Source organism: Alosa sapidissima, chromosome 9, assembly GCF_018492685.1.
Source record: "Alosa sapidissima isolate fAloSap1 chromosome 9, fAloSap1.pri, whole genome shotgun sequence".
NCBI classification, from domain to species: domain Eukaryota; kingdom Metazoa; phylum Chordata; class Actinopteri; order Clupeiformes; family Clupeidae; genus Alosa; species Alosa sapidissima.
Genome location: NC_055965.1, coordinates 1620712 through 1636674, shown reverse-complemented (window position 1 = coordinate 1636674; position 15963 = coordinate 1620712). Strand labels below are relative to the sequence as shown.

The 15963-nt window shown below is 41.3% G+C and overlaps 2 protein-coding genes across 2 annotated transcripts; one reads left to right on the top strand and one right to left on the bottom strand.

Moving 5' to 3' along the window:
* The first annotated feature begins 1240 nt into the window (after positions 1-1240).
* On the top strand, positions 1241-2660 carry smdt1b (single-pass membrane protein with aspartate-rich tail 1b). The gene is made up of 3 exons (XM_042105551.1): positions 1241-1418; positions 1669-1810; positions 2343-2660. The coding sequence occupies exons 1-2, from the start codon at positions 1275-1277 to the stop codon at positions 1804-1806; spliced, it is 282 nt and encodes a 93-aa protein (XP_041961485.1). The 5' UTR covers positions 1241-1274; the 3' UTR covers positions 1807-1810; positions 2343-2660.
* On the bottom strand, positions 2570-15477 carry triobpa (TRIO and F-actin binding protein a). Its single transcript, XM_042105645.1, has 14 exons — positions 15416-15477; positions 14625-14790; positions 14363-14428; positions 11046-11102; positions 10369-10437; positions 8252-8341; positions 7980-8083; positions 6801-7188; positions 6400-6703; positions 6195-6288; positions 5548-5704; positions 3948-4067; positions 3088-3174; positions 2570-3001 (listed from the first exon to the last, which is right to left on the bottom strand). Exons 1-14 carry the CDS (start codon positions 15475-15477, stop codon positions 2846-2848), a joined length of 1920 nt encoding a protein of 639 aa, XP_041961579.1. The 3' UTR covers positions 2570-2845.
* Positions 15478-15963: the final 486 nt, after the last annotated feature.

Sequence of the window (15963 nt, the reverse complement as noted above, 5' to 3'; positions counted from 1 at the left end):
AGCTGGAGGCTGCCTCAACTTCACTGCAATAAGGACTGCTGTAGAAAATCATTTCTGCCCACTCTATAACAATGTACTTCCCTTTGTGCCGTGAGAGGAGAGTCATATTCTTAGAGACAATGCACAGTTGACAGTTTACAATCAGTTACACAGAGACTTCATATCACGATTGTATTGATTTTTATGTATGTGTGTTAATATGTTAATATCAATTGCTGTTGTAACACCATGAAATCCCTTTGGGGATGAATAAAGTAATCTATCTATCTACTCTTGTGTTTCGGTTCCTCTTCATTGCAACAATAATAGAGTATCATAGTGAATGCTAATGTTGTGTTTAGGGCTAGTGCTGATGTGTTTATATGATCAAAGAGAGACAGGTGACAGGCCCGTATATTGTTGATCAGCCTGGTTGCCTGGTGGAAGAAACTGTTACTGAGTCTGCAGGTCTGAGCCTTGAGACTGTGATACCACATGCCAGACAGCAGAAGTAAACATGCTATGATTGTGGTGGCTGGGGTCTTTAATAATTCTACAGGCTGTACTGATGCACTGTCTGTTGTACAAGTCATGGATAGGGACGGGTTGACATCCATTGATACCCTGTGTGCACGTGTCAGCACTTTGCGGTTGATGGCAGTGCAACTCCCATCGCAGAGATGCCACCAGTTAGGATAGTCTATAACACCTTGTCTGAGGAAGAGGTGTTGTTATGCTTTTTCTACACATGGTGGGAGTCCCACATAAGGTCCTTTGTGATGTAAATATACCAGGGAACATAGATATATATAGGCTATATGTTTGGAACGTTGATCAAGGATGATTACGTCAATCAAGCATCTAATGTGGGCTGTCTATGTTTATTTTTTTGTAGCCAGATTGTAATGAAGGCTCTGGTTACATGTTTTTTATTTTTATTTAATGTATGTATATTTGAATGCAATGTACTGGTCAATTGTAATATACCAAGTATCTCAGGCGACCCCATTTGAATTTCAGGCGACCCCACATGGGGTCCCGAGTCGACCCCAAGCTACTGATTCATTGCTGAGATTCATTTAATAACCCTTCTAAAAGTGAATTGGGTTATATATTACCCAATATTATATATTGGGTTATATATTATATATACAAACATTTTGGTTTTGCTAAAAAGTATGCTGAGCCCAAATTAATTCCACCAGTCCGGATTTCGACTCCTCCCCCTAAGTGAACCTTTTTCTCCCTGCATATCGTCATAACTGCTTCCGCTCTCCGCTTGACCAGTCTCAAGTATGGCGTCTACTGTCAGTCGATTCAGCCGCTTCTTTCTAAAGAAAAACAATGGGTTTGGAGCCCACAGAAGTGGGGGAACAACGACAATAATGGTGTCTAATATTTCTTCCACGTCAGGTGGCATTTTACCCAAACCGGAGAAGGTAGGTTGAGTGCTCGGGTCGTTTCATTTGGGTGTAATGGCGAAGGTTTTGGAAAATGAAGGCGTAGCTACAAATGATAGAGTGCCTTGATCAAATCAGAAATGAGAGTCTACTGAAGGAGTGCCTTAGCAGCCATTCCTGTTAGTGTTTATGTATACCAAATGTTCAACGCGGAAATGTAGGCCTGTCACTAACAACAAAATATGCCGTAGGCAAGACGACGTCTTAATCTTATCCAAATTCTCCCTAGGTTCCCTTTGGTTTGATACGCATGACAGCAGTGGTTCTGCCTTTCCTGTATGTGGGCACTTTGATAAGCAAGAATTTCGCCGCTCTCCTGGAAGAACACGATATTTTTGTCCCTTCAGATGATGACGACGACGACTGATGTGGTAAGTGGTTATGAGGGTGATGTGTATGTTTTTAACATCATAACTGGGGTTTTGTTTGTTTGTTAGAGAAAATCTATCCATTGTGTGTGTGTGTGTGTGACATCAGAATAAGGTGTAAAAATGTGTCAGTGTGCATAATTAATAATTTAACCATATTTGTATTTTGATTGGGTCTCTAAACAGAGTGGTAGATGACATTTCAAATAATTGATATTATTTATTCATTTAATTTTTTTGACAGTTCTGGAAGTAGGAAAAGTTCAAAAGTATGAAGCCTAGTACACGTACATGTCATATTTTGAAGCCTTCGAAATTGGACATGAGGTCTCTAAGATAAAACAGAGTGTTAAGACTATTGCTTTCTACCCAACTCCCATTGTCCTTTAGCATGGAGATTGCATACATATAACTCATTGCGAAAGTCTATCTAAACACTATATTAGGTAATCGAAATGGCTACACTCAAATAGCCTATCATGCTTAAAAGAGCATTTCTATATATTGCTAAACACATTATTCTTTAACTTGACAGGTTTATTCTCATCATGGCTCTTAACGAAAACCAGAGGCAAGGGAGAGGATGACCCCATGATCAAAGCCATATAACCTGATGTTTGCTATGTGCATTCTTCCATTACTCCGTTCTCAGAAGCGCACAAAACTGTTTACATTTGAAATCGAGTGTGATGTGAGGTAGCTGTTGCCTCCTTACTCCTGTTTGCATGCTCATCTCTACACTAAGCAAAGGACATGGAGGCGTTTCTAAATTATAACTTTATTGTTTCCTGTTAAAGAAGATGACTATGTCTCTGAGTCCATTCTCTTTTCAAAATAAAATTCCTTCAACTGATCACTATGTGCAAAGGAGCGGTATAATTTAAATCTTAATCATTAAAATCGAAACGCTTTTGTTTTGTTATTCATACCACATAGGTAACTAACACATAGCTTGTCATCATTTTGAAAATAATTTGACAAAAGAGCTTGCATTTGACCGTATGGTAAAACACTGTAGTTGGAGACTGGTGTCCAGGGCTACGTGCTGCTGCTCATATGCTGTTGCTCCTGCACTGCCGCTATAGTGAGATTCAGGTGCTCCCTCAGACAGCCCAGCTCCCGCTCACTGGCTCCTCTCACCCGGCTCAGCTCCACGTACACCTCCTTAAAGCGCTCACACACAGACTGCTTCTCCTACAGCACAAGAAACAAGATTTGACTTTGCACAGTCATGTCCTGTACATGATTTGGTACACACAGTGAGTACATAGACCACATACCTTCATCAGAGAGACTACTTCATTTCTGAGACAGCTGATCTCCTTCTGCAGATACATGATCTCATTGTCTTTTGCTCGTAATAGCACCTGAAAAAACATAATCAATCCATATCTTTGTGTAGACTTTGACCACTAGGGGGCAGTATAATGCAAAATGGTCCTCATGCTGTACAGAATGTACATCTGTGGGCAGGACACAGACAGTTGGAAAATGTCAGGTGCAGTTAACACAGAATAGTGGAAAATGATCAAATAACATTTTCTGCATTGAAAGTCACAGTTAGTCTCTTCTGACGGTAACATTCTCTATTCATAAAAATGCCAGTCTGTGGTCTGAATATCCAGATATATCAATTGTTTGGCATGCTAATTTATCTATAAGGTAATAAGATGTTTATTACTACTACATTTATTCTGTACTCATGCAGGTTAATAACATTCAGAATTGGTGTTTATGTAAACATGTATAAATGGAGGGAACATCATTTTATTTTTAGCTATTGTTTGATCTGTGGTCTGTATTTTTTCTTTTTTTACAAATGTTATTATAATGTTATTGCAAAATTCTAAGTGATGAGAGAGTGTGCTCATCCAGATCAAGCTGGACTGAAGTACTGGACACAGGTTATCGTTATAGTATACAGAAACAAAGAGGATGAATGATGAAGTAGGCCTATACTACTGGACACAGGTTAGTATACAGAAACAAAGAGGATGAATGATGAAGTACTGGACACAGGTTAGTATACAGAAACAAAGAGGATGAATGTCCTAATCCTGGAGTTTGTGCTCCATAACAAAAAACTCCCCCCAATAAAACCCCTCAAGTCATATTGTTCCATGCATTGAACACAAATTACCTCCATGTCAGAGGAGCTATGGTCGTGACTTCCATAGAAAATCAACTGTGACTGTGACCTTTGACCTGTGATGAAGGCACGCATGAGGGTGATTTCTTCGGTCAGCCGAGACTGCAGTTCCTGCAAGAACACAGTAAGGTGAAAAATTGAGCCTGTGCACCCGTGCAGTGAGACAGGATGTGGTGGTGTAACCACATGTGCCGTGTGTGAAGTTTTAGGAAGCTTTCCTGCTGACACAGTATCGTTATCTGTCAGTGGACAGTGAACGGATTACTGAAGAGTGGGCTACTATCAGGACTAATATGTTTAAGCTAAAATCAGAAAGTTGCAATGTTGCTTGTTGAATGTTAAGACCTTTACATTTACAAACAATGGCACAACACTTATCAGCTATCAGCATTTTTTCTAGCTGTGTGCAGGTAAGGGATAAAAGACAACATGGCGTTCAGGTAGCAGATAACAATACACCTGGTGTTAGGTGGTAATGCAACAACAACACAGTGGAGTGGCCACTGCACCTAGGGGGCAGCCGTGGCCCACTGGTTAGCACTCTGGACCTGTAACCGGAGGGTTGCCGGTTCGAGCCCCGACCAGTAGGCCACGGTTGAAGTGCGTTGAGCAAGGCACCTAACCCCTCACTGCTCCCCGAGCGCTGCTGTTGATGCAGGTAGATTACTGCGCCGGGATTAGTGTGTGCTTCACCTCACTGTGTGTTCACTGTGTGCTGTGTGTGTTTCACTAATTCACGGATTGGGATAAATGCAGAGACCAAATTTCCCTCACGGGATCAAAAGAGTATATATACTCATACTATATACTATACCTCAAATTACATACTTACTTTCTGCCACCTGAATGCCAGGAATTCTGTTATCCTGCTTCAACCAGTTGCACCCTTGCAATAGGGTTAAGTTTCAGTTATAATTACCGTTTTGACCTCCAAACGAATAAAGTAACATTGTTTGCCACTTGAGTCCATCACATAATACTGAGCTGCCTGCAACAACAGCGGTGCTCGAGGAGCAGTGAGGGGTTAGGTGCCTTGCTCAAGGGCACTTCAGCCGTGCCTACTAGTCGGGGTTCGAACCAGCAACCCTCTGGTAACAAGTCTGAAGCACTAACCAGTAGGCCACGATTGCCCACAATAATGTGATAATATCTAGTGTGCCATATTTGGGCATAAGCCTTTGCTTTCTTGATCTTCCTACGAGAATGGTTTTCACAAATGTATATTACTGTGGTCCATTTCTGTTGTGTTGGGAGTTTGATGCTGCAACAGGCAACAGTGCCTAGTAACATGTTATCATCGAACAAGGAAATTCACTATTAGAGTGAAACTTCATTTGAGTGACACATGCAGATTCAATACACAAACCCACACAGACTGAGTATCCCAAGCTATTTTAAAAAGTAACAGTAAATCAAAGCAACATCACACTAGCAATAACACAAGTTCACACATTAAATAACAACAATAGAAATGAACCTTGACCTTGAGGTTTCAATGTCAGAGTTGGAATTGAACCAATAGGCAATTTAAGATGATGGAGTAAGTGTGTCTTCCCCAAACCCCTAACACTTGCTCCATCTGTATTTGTACCTGGTTTTCTTTCCTGAGGTGCTCTATGACTGTCTGGTGCTCCATCTCTGAGTAGGTGTCTCTACTGCTCTCCTGAATGCGGCTGAGCTCCACACACTTGTCTGAGTACCTCTCAGACAGCCCATCCAGCTCCACCTGCAGCTCACCTGCCTCACACCTGGGGAAGGGGGGAGCAGAGCCAGCGGGGGGGTGGGGGTAGAAACATCCAGCAACATGTCAACTGAGGTATGGAGGGAGGGAGGTAATGTGGAATGTGAGGAAGGAGGCTTTATCTGTCCGGTTAGCACTTGATGTTGCTATACGCTTTTGCTGTCAAATGGAAATACGTTAAGATTAATGATGCTGCATAATAAATAAATTACTTTGTACTTCACCCTTTCCTAACATAATGTTTGCTATTCTATGAGCAGCTTGTTGTTTATAAACATGGTAATATGTATGTAACAATGATTTATTAATATAACGTCTTTCACTGACCATAAATGATCAGATACTGATGTGATCATCTGGAAACAAAGGACCAGTAGGCTATATTCGTTTGACCTTCTGTGTCACACAGCACATTTAAGTCTAGTCAATATGATTAGCTGCTCTAATTCTGAAAACCCAAATCCTGTGAGTGTTGTTGAGAGTGTAGGATAACTCACAACGGCTTCCTGCTCTCTGTTAGAGCCTCTCTTCCCACCAAACCTTTGGCTTTCTCCAGCTCCTCCTGATGGGCCTTCCTTAAAGCCTCCATAGCTGAAAAACAGTACAAATAGCTAAAAATTGACTGTAACAACACTCAAGAAAAATGGAGCTTGCGAGATGAAAACAATTCCCCAATCTTGTGTGTGCAAAAACTGTTCTCACTCTTGGCGGCAGCTTGAGCTTCCTTCATCAAGAGGCGCTCCTTCTCCTTCTGCAGCTCCTCTATCCGCCTCTCATGGTCCCTCTGCGCCGCCTCCAGGCTCTCTTTATAGAGCTGCTCCAGTGCTCTCAGCCGCGGGACACAGGGGGCAGTGGGGCCGCACAGGCCCCCCACACCAGCACACGGGCCCCCCACACCAGCACTCAGGCCCCCCACACCAGCACTCAGGCCCCCCACACCAGCACTCGAGCTACCTTCTGTTTGTCCAGAGCGTAAAACTTCTCTTCTTTGTCTCGGTGACAAAACCTGTAGCAAGCAAAACATTGTATTGACAATGCTATTGTTTCTGTTTCAACAATTCAGATAATTTCACTAAGTGTGTCATTGCTAGTGATAGCCCTACCTCTCCCTCATTACTGGAGTCATGGTTTGGAGAACCATCCAGACAAAGGGACTTCATCTCTCCAAATGGCAGCCTCTCAAAAACTTCCCATTTCCTGTCAATGTCTTTGCTTTCTCCAACAATATTATCTGCTAATTGATCTGTTGCTTGGGATGTCCCCTTTTTAAGTTCAATTGTGTCCCATCTGGTGCACACCCCATCACTGCACAGAACACCTTCCTGGAACCACCTGGTTCGATCCTCCAATCTCCTCTCCTGATCACGATCACGTCCCTCCCCTGCCTCTCTCTGATTAGTCAGTGGAGCTCTCACCAGATTTGACTCATCCTGATCAACATCTAGGGAATTGGCCTTGGAGCCCACGATCTCAGATCTGGAGCCATGGCATCTAAAATGTGGTAGATAATGTTCAGATGGAGGGTCACAGATCATGGATATTTCCTTGTCTTTCATTCACTGCTAGAAGCAGAGCTGTCATTTATTTATGCCACAAGAACCTGTACAATTATGAGTTACTCTTCATTTCCAGAAAATAAACCAGTGTACACTTGAAGATAAGGTTGTATGTTCATAGTAGAACTCTATAAAATAAAAATCAATCAAAATATTTTAACACAGTATTATTAAATACAGAATAATATAAAAAGAATATTATCCGTAATTAATTTAGGTATGATACATGTACGCAATGTTATGATAGTACAATCTGAATGGCCTAAAAAACAAACAAAAAAAAGAATTAAAAAAAAAAACAGACCACTTCTGATGATTTTTTTTTTTTTCGTTTCGATTTTTCACATCTCTGTTTCTCAAGGTCAATGAGTATTGTTTGTACGGGAAAAAAACCCCGAAAAAACCATCTGCGCTACCTAGCTTGAGTTGCAGCAGTCAACAGCTAGAGAAACCAGGCAGCTAGTGCTCCACTCTGAGGACATGATTTTAAATATTTGTTTGTACCAACAGTACTCGTGACCTTGAGAAACACAGATCTACCGGTATGTGAAAAATCCTTTAAGGTGAAATGTACTGTACCTGTAGGCCTATAGAAAAATCTGATACGGTCATTTGAAAGGGTAAATCCATATGAGATTACCATGTCTGTGCACCATCTTCATAACACACAGCATGATCAACTGAGTTTCTGTGAGTTTGTGCCTGTTAAACACGAGAAAGACTTACTGATCCGGAAGGTTGTCTGAAAAAATATTCCTTCTTAAAATCTCAACCCAGCTCCTCCTGATTCTGGAAGTCATGGCAGACAAAGTGATCACAGACTCTTGGGTCTGAAAAACAAAGACAAAGAAATTGATGACATAAAAACATGAGATTAGCACAGTGTATGTGACAACACTCTTGTTCAGGTGAAAAATGTAAAACAAATTATTGTCACAGTTATTTATTTGATACACTACAACATGATTTGTAGGACAGATTTTCAAACCTCTACTTACATGAACCTGAAATCCATAGTTCTTCTCCACGTCACACTCAACAATATCTGCACAAGAACTTACGTCAATCTCTCCTTCCAGTTCATCTCTCTGGAAATGATAAACACAATTCAGAGATAATAAGTTAACTTCTGAACAAAGCCATTGTTTCCAATTCATCAGGAAACAATACGTAATAAATATAGCCGTAAGCGGCAATGACGGGCCCGAGCACCTCCGGTCCGCAACCCGTGACATTTCGGAATCCCACAAATTCGGAATCCCACACTGACGCGGTGCATTTGTGAAATGTACATATTTGATGCGTGTGCTATTTGTTGTTGTATGTTATTTTCTGGCACATTTTCTTGCTTGGCCAGGTGGGGGCGCTATGACAGGCAAGCCCATTGGATGGATATCATCATAATCATAATATATATTAACCTGTTAAGTTTCAGACCATTCATTCAAAGTATAGAACATTTTTGGCACATTGCATGCTTGGCCAGATGGTGGCGCTATGCTAGGCATCTGAATTACACATGTGAATATCATCACAATAATGATTTCCAATATTTTATACCTACCAAACTTCATATTAATAAGTTCAGGCATTAACTTTCTGGCACATGTCCTGTTTGACCAGGTGGTGGCACTATGCCAGGCAGGCCCATTGGGTGTCTGGATTTCATAATCATAATATCTATTAACCTGTTAAGTTTCAGATCATTCATTCAAAGCATAGAACATTTCTGGCACATTTCATGCTTGACTAGATGGTGGTGCTATGCTAGCCACCTGAATGACATATGTGCACATTATCACAATAATGATTGATTTCCAATATTGTATACCTACTCGGTTTCAAATAAATCGTTAAGGTATTGCCCATTCTGACACATTTCCTGTTTGGCCAGATGGTGGCGCTATGCCAGGCAGGCCAATAGGGTTCCTGATTATTCTCATAATCATAATATCTATGAACCTGAGAAGTTTCAGACTGTGCATTCAATGCACTTTGACTTTATGACACATTTCCTGTTTATGTGCAAGATATTAAAATCACAAAATATTACAACTTTTTAAAAAATCCCTTCACAATTTAACATCAGCGTCATCTTGCCATCATATTTGCCAAATTTCACATGAATCTGTCAAACCGTCTAGAAGGAGTACGTTCAAATCTATCACGTGACATCAGTGTTGTTGTCGTTCTTTTTGTTGCCAGTGGGGGGCGCTATGCCAAATATGGATTATGGGCTTGTGAATATTGTCATTACCATGGTATTCAATAACCTGTGAAATTTAAAACATTTCAAGCCATGCATGGTGAATTAAGACACATTTATAGTTTATGTGGAAGGGTATTAAAATTCATAGTTTGACCATTTCGTCAAATTACAACATATCAAAAAAAGCTTCACAATTTAGAATCAGGAGCATATTGGCATCATACCGACTTTCACATGAATCGGATCAACCGTCTAGGAGGAGTACATTAAAATTGGCCATGTCCACATCGCACAAAATCCCAATTACCTCACTTCCTGTGGCCGTGGCTAATGGCATGTTAATACAAAAGTAGTGTTTGCCAAGCCCAGTGCCAAGGCTTTTCCCCTGTGTATTCACGGTACCTCTTGATGTGTGTGCCAGATTTCATGCGTTTTTACCAATGGGAAGCACCTCTTTTGGCATCACAATTCATCACATTTTAGTCCGTACAAAATCCCAAATACCTCACTTCCTGTTGGGCATGGCTAATGCATTGTACATACGAAAGTTGTTCATTTTTGGTGTGTCTAGCTTAAAGTATGTGCCAACCACTGGATCAATCACCTAAGGGGGCGCTGTTGAGTCCCTGGGTCTCGCCCGGGCCATTGTGATACCAGATGTGTGTGCCAAATTCCAAGACTTTTCATCCATGTTAACCACCTCAAAAATAGCAAAAAGGTGAAATAATAATAATAATAATGATAATAATAATACAAAAACAATAGGGCTTCGCACCTCTCGGGCCCTAATTATGCCAATGTTAGCCAAAAATCAACTTCAAGAACTGCTTTGATAAGACATAACTGAGATGTGGGTTTATAACAAAAGTTAGTAGGCTAATATCTGTATATTTGGTCATATCTTACCTCCTCTGCCTGAGAGTCTCTGTAATATTTCAGCCTTGAGTTGGCCAAAACGAACCAGTATTTTCTCCACTGCAAATATAGACAGACTTATCACAACCATGTAGTAGCATGCCTCTGATAACTCAAAAGTCGGCCTTCAACTCTAGCAAACAAAATTCCAGAAATACTCAAATTGATTTTATTTATTTTTTGCAATACCCCTAGGTATGCTCTAATTTGCAGGCTGTGTTTGTTGATAATGGTGTTTCTAAATGGTTGAAAGGTAGTCTATATCTTACCAAAGTCGTGCTATGTTTTTTGTCCACCAGGTGAGCAATAAACATAATAACACAGGCACTAAAATGTTTTATCTGAAAGCTGTGTTAAGGTATACCTAAGAGTGGTCCAAACCAACCTTATGAAAGACCAGGGCTCAATGTTAACTTTTTTAAAAGTGGTAAAAGTGGTTGCCAGCTTGGCAACCAGGCATGAGGTTTTGGTTGCCAAAGCCAACCAAATCTGGTTGCCAATTGTAAAAATTTGCCAAGGGAAACTGGGCGATTAATGTTGAGCCCTCAAGACAGATGTTTCGAAACGTTAAGGTAGGTGTACCTAATGACACAGCGTTAAGAAGGCTTTGGGAAACACAGCTCTGGGGTTTTAGTCTCATAATGTAAGCCATGACTTGAACAACTTACCTCTTCATCATCATCCAGCCTGAATATCCAACCCTTTTTGAAATTTAGAATATTCAGCTGCAACAAAAACAGAAAAATATGGAGTTAATAACTAGGTCTATTTTTAAGTGACGGATAGGTTTTCCATGTACATCTCTCTCATCTAGGCCAGGACTACATGCTGTAGGATAGGTGCAACATTCTGTGTTGCAACATACATGTCTTGAAATATCAATTATTTCCACCCAGATAGCGAAAGGTCAGTGGACCACTGTCTTCCCAGTGGGGATAGAGCTGTCAGTCTAATTGCCAATCAGTTTATTCATTTAACAGATGTGTTTATCCAAAGCAATTACAAAATGAGGAATAACATTCAAGCTACAATGTAAAGGATTGTAACAATTGTTAGGTAACAACACATTCTACTACAGTAAATAGCACTATCAGAAGATGAAGGAGGAGAGGGAAGAAAAGAAGTGCATGGTGAGGGATGATTCAGACTGCCTGCGTGGTGTGAACGTGGCGTGTCTGTTGCGTCTCAGTTGCGTGGTGGCTGCGTGGCGTTTTCTGTCTTTGCACACCAGAAACGTGTCTGACGCTGCGCTGCAGCGGCCCCTCTGCCTATTAAAACATCTCTTCACATCACTTCACTTTCTCTTTTGAATGGAAACACTTCCAACACGCTTGCGTGTTGAGTGAAAAAAAAAATGTCGATCCTATTTGTAGCATGCACGTGTTTTGAGACATGTGTGTCACGCAGGTAGTGTGCAATGTCTAACCTGTTAACATGGGAGCTGAAATGAGAACGGACACGCCACGCAGCTGACACGCTCACAGCCAGTCTGAATCAGCCCTAAGTGCATGTTAGATGTGTTTTCTTATAATGAATAGCGTGAAGCCGCACGACAGGGTGAAGGGAATGCACTTGGAAGGCTCCATTGGGAGATGCTTCCAGTCATTGCATCCTTATGGCCTTCCGCTTCATGTTAATTTTGTAATCATGGACCACCCTAACCAATCGCATTGATCAGTATAGGGTCTCTAAAGTTACTTCCTACTTCGCCACTAACCTTGCAAGTTGATAATAAATCGCATTGGCAGTAAGGAAGCAATGTGTTTACGTTTGATGTATACATTTACACATTCTTCTTGCTCTGGCCTGGCGACAATTCTTTGATGTTTGCTGGTGTTGCTACAGTCGTGTTGCCTTGTCTAGCTCTAGCACTTCTGCCACTGATTACAAACTGTTCTATGCAACATCATCTGCCCGCCCACTGCCCACTGATTGGTCCACCATCCTGGTAGTCGAGCGAATGCAAAAGCGAACAGGGTGTCCATACTGTAATCTCAGTGAGAAAATGAACTGACTGACAGGTGGGTGGAGCCAGCAGCCAGGTAACCTCCATTCTGCCACTTGCTTTCAAAACACTTTTTTCTTTCTTCACTTCATTCATTTTCACCAACGATGTTACAAATAGCCTACATAACGTGTTTCATTAGGCAAGTCAATGTTAATAATCTTAATAACATCTAACAGTGAACCAATATGCAGATTTTATCTGTCCATTTAGACACTTCAGTGGAAGTGAGGTGAAGTGGTTTAATGCATCACCAGCACTTGCATGGATGAACACTTTGGAGGTATTACAATAAGAAAAACATCTGACCCATCTGACTAGCACAAAGTGTCACAAAGTTGTGTTTGTTTTTAAGATGAATCATTGAAATGGAATCTACTTACATGGATGATTTAGGGTTATGTTCGAATTATGTTAATGTGATCTATTTACATGGATGATTTAGGGAGATGCTCGAATGATGGGCGAACATGTTTGATATGCTTCCTCCTTTGGCAGTGCATTTACTCCAGTAGCAACCAGCCTTATTTTTTTCAAGCAAATTCAATAACCTTAGTCTTCCATGCCACAGTGTAACACTATATCAGTATCCCCCTACAACCCAGTGACTACTATGGTCTTTCTCTGCCATTGAATATTTATTTTGTCCACATGCAGTTCTGCTTCCGAAGGTATGATGTGCACAAGATATCTATCCCAATTCATTCTGTGACTCAGAATTATGGATAAGTTACTGAAGGTTTGATGTTCACAAACCCTCAGTCTACTACATTCAGTGAGTTAGCTGGTTACAGATCACAGTATTAAGGGAAGGCCTAGGCTGCTTTAATATATCGGACCTTTAAAGACCTGATGTGCACACAAACACCTGTATGCATATCATAGGCCTTCCCTTGATACATTCTTGGAAACAATGAATTTTGAACTTAAGCAAATTGCTGTCTATGATAAATGAAACAGTCTTTGCTTAGCTTTTGTTTTGAAATTTGCCAACTCACAGAATGTATGACCCAAAGTCCTTATGCATTCAGTAGCCTAGTGTATGATAATTAATTTCGCATTCAACAAAACGTGAATACGTGCGTACGCACAAGACCTTTCTTTGGACTAAATACAAATTAAATGACAGGAAATAAACATCATAGTGGCATAATTTGGATTCCCATGCCACTGAAGTAGATATGTTGGGATGAACAATGATTTTGCGTTTTTCTGTAGACTATAGGCAAGAGGGTACATAGAATATTAATGCATAGCCTTAGCCTAGGAGCACAGAATGTTGTCTACAAAACACTTGGCGCCCCATATGCCGTTTGCCGTTTGTGTGTTAACTTCCATCATAATGCGCCAACACATTTACAAAACACAACACAACCGTCGTGCAAAACATGAGACTGAAAGTCTTATGCAGCAGGCCAAAATAGAATAGACTATAGGTAGACTTACCGACATGTTGAGAGAATATGATTTCCGGCGGACAATTTGCAAAAAGAAGAAATTTATGTTAACCTCACATTCTGCAAACATGTAGTGGCTTCGCTGTCATCAGCAGTTCACACCATACGCCCAGCTATCGCCGAGGTCAGCAATACAAACACTTCACATCACAGCATAAGTGGTAAATTCTTGAACCCAACACTTTTTTAAACCAAGTAGACTTTAGGCTACTTGAAAGTAGGCTAGTGTGAATAGGTTAGACACAAACATTGCATCATACATCCGACTTATGGAGCTACAAAGTAGTCTGCACTGTCTCCGGCACTCTCATTTCCGTGAAATTGCTTGAGGACGACAGTAGGCTACCGCCTAACGGTTTTAACCCCTATCTAGAAGAAGGCCTAAGGGTGCGTATTAGATGCGGTTGGCCCTGAAGCAATCTAATTCACATGACTTAACCAATTTTGCACAATGAGTCACTTGAGATAAAACAGTCACAAGTGTGAACAAATGTTATGTAGCCGCCTATAGGCCTAATGTTACCTGTGCGGGTTGTATGAACTTTTCCTGATGATGAGAATCACACTCTCCAGCTGCACTGGTAAATCTCTGTTATAAATGAAATACAAAGGAAAACCCAACAATATTGAAATTGTCAAGGTACTGTAACTTCCACTTTCCTAAGACCAGCTCTAGATTGCCACCTTGTGATTTCACTTTGCCAGTTCACATAATGTTACTTTAGATTCCCAGTGGTTCAGACGCTTTGTGGGTTTTGTGTCCATCTGATGAAAGCAGGTCTTACTGTTTCGGCATGTGATGATGTGAGCTTGGTCTCGGGTTGTTTCCCAGCGTATCTCTGTTGATGCTTGCGCTCCCTCTCCCTACGGTCTCTTCCTCGCTCCCTTCCTCTGCCTCTCTCTTCAGAGTCCCTGTGTTCAGCGGAGTAGCCATCCAGCATGCCAGAAGACCTGAAAGCATCACAAAGGTGATGCAACATAGATCATATCAAGAGATGTTGTTGAATTTTAGCATTCTACCATTATTATGAATTTCAATCATTTTTTTTTTCTTGATATTGTAACCTAGGTTACTCTTTGCTCTCAATGCTTCACTGTATTTGTTCTTTACAAAGGCAACAACAGCAATGGAAAGCGCTTTTAATGAAAAGAATCTTCAAGCAAAAGAAAGAGGGGATGGGTGACTTAGGGAGGGAGGAGGGGAAGGAATGGACAGACGAGAGGAAAGAGAGATGAGAGAAAACAAAAACAGAAGAAGGCAGCCTACTTAACACACTTGTTTTTGCCCAGTTTAAATATGAGTAACCAGTTGGAGTCTCTTCAGTGCAATACTGGTATTACTATTTAGCGGATTGCAATAATGGGATTTGATCTAGACTCGTAATCTAGTCTAATAAAGTAGTTCAATAAAGGGTTCATTATTATTTATTCCTTTTTAGCTATATTATCTAGATCAGAGAAGGACATTTGCGAGAAATGTCTGTGTGCATCAGATCAGATAAGAGGCCCTCATCAGCAGCATCAGACATGTAAGGCCTATCACTAGTTGTCATAACAGCTCTCTGCTCGTCCACACCTCGAGGGCTGGTGTTGGTAGTCCCTCTGTGGGCTCTGACTCTGGGGTCTCCTCCTGACCATCTCTCCATTCTCCTCCCCCTCTCCATATAGCCTGGTTCGAGGAATATCAGCTATGATCACATAATCCTCAAAAGTCATTGGAGGAGAGGTACTCCTATCAGGTCGTCTCGTTTCATCTGATGAAGATAAAATGAGAGCCTCCAAACCCCGTCGGATAGTACTCCTGCTCCTGTCTGTGTTGTTTTTGTCTGCATTTGGGAGCTCTCTGTGTGTCATGGACACATCTCTGTGTGCTTGTTGTTTTGAGCTGTGTCTGTTTGGTGAAGGACTCAGTGAGTGTTGTGGCGAGACAGAGCTGAGGAGGGAGTGAGTGGAACCGTGACTTGAGTCGGACTGCTCTGGGTGAACTTTTGAATGTCTGTCTGACATGCTCTGTGAGTATGTCTTCCTGCTGTCAGATCCATGGTTAGTGTGGGCAGCAGTTCTGTTAGACATCTGTGCACCACTGTCCCTTCTTCTGCGAGGAGAGGAGGCTCCACTGTTATG

Coding starts and splice junctions, on each gene's coding strand:
- smdt1b (XM_042105551.1), top strand. CDS start 1,275: ATGGCGTCTACTGTCAGTCGATTCAGCCGCTTCTTTCTAAAGAAAAAC. Junction 1,419..1,668: donor TTTTACCCAAACCGGAGAAG/GTAGGTTGAGTG, acceptor AATTCTCCCTAG/GTTCCCTTTGGTTTGATACG.
- triobpa (XM_042105645.1), bottom strand. CDS start 15,477: ATGGTCAGGAGGAGACCCCAGAGTCAGAGCCCACAGAGGGACTACCAA. Junction 8,342..10,368: donor GAGACTCTCAGGCAGAGGAG/GTAAGATATGAC, acceptor TATCATTTCCAG/AGAGATGAACTGGAAGGAGA. Junction 5,705..6,194: donor ACAGAGAGCAGGAAGCCGTT/GTGAGTTATCCT, acceptor CCCCTTCCCCAG/GTGTGAGGCAGGTGAGCTGC.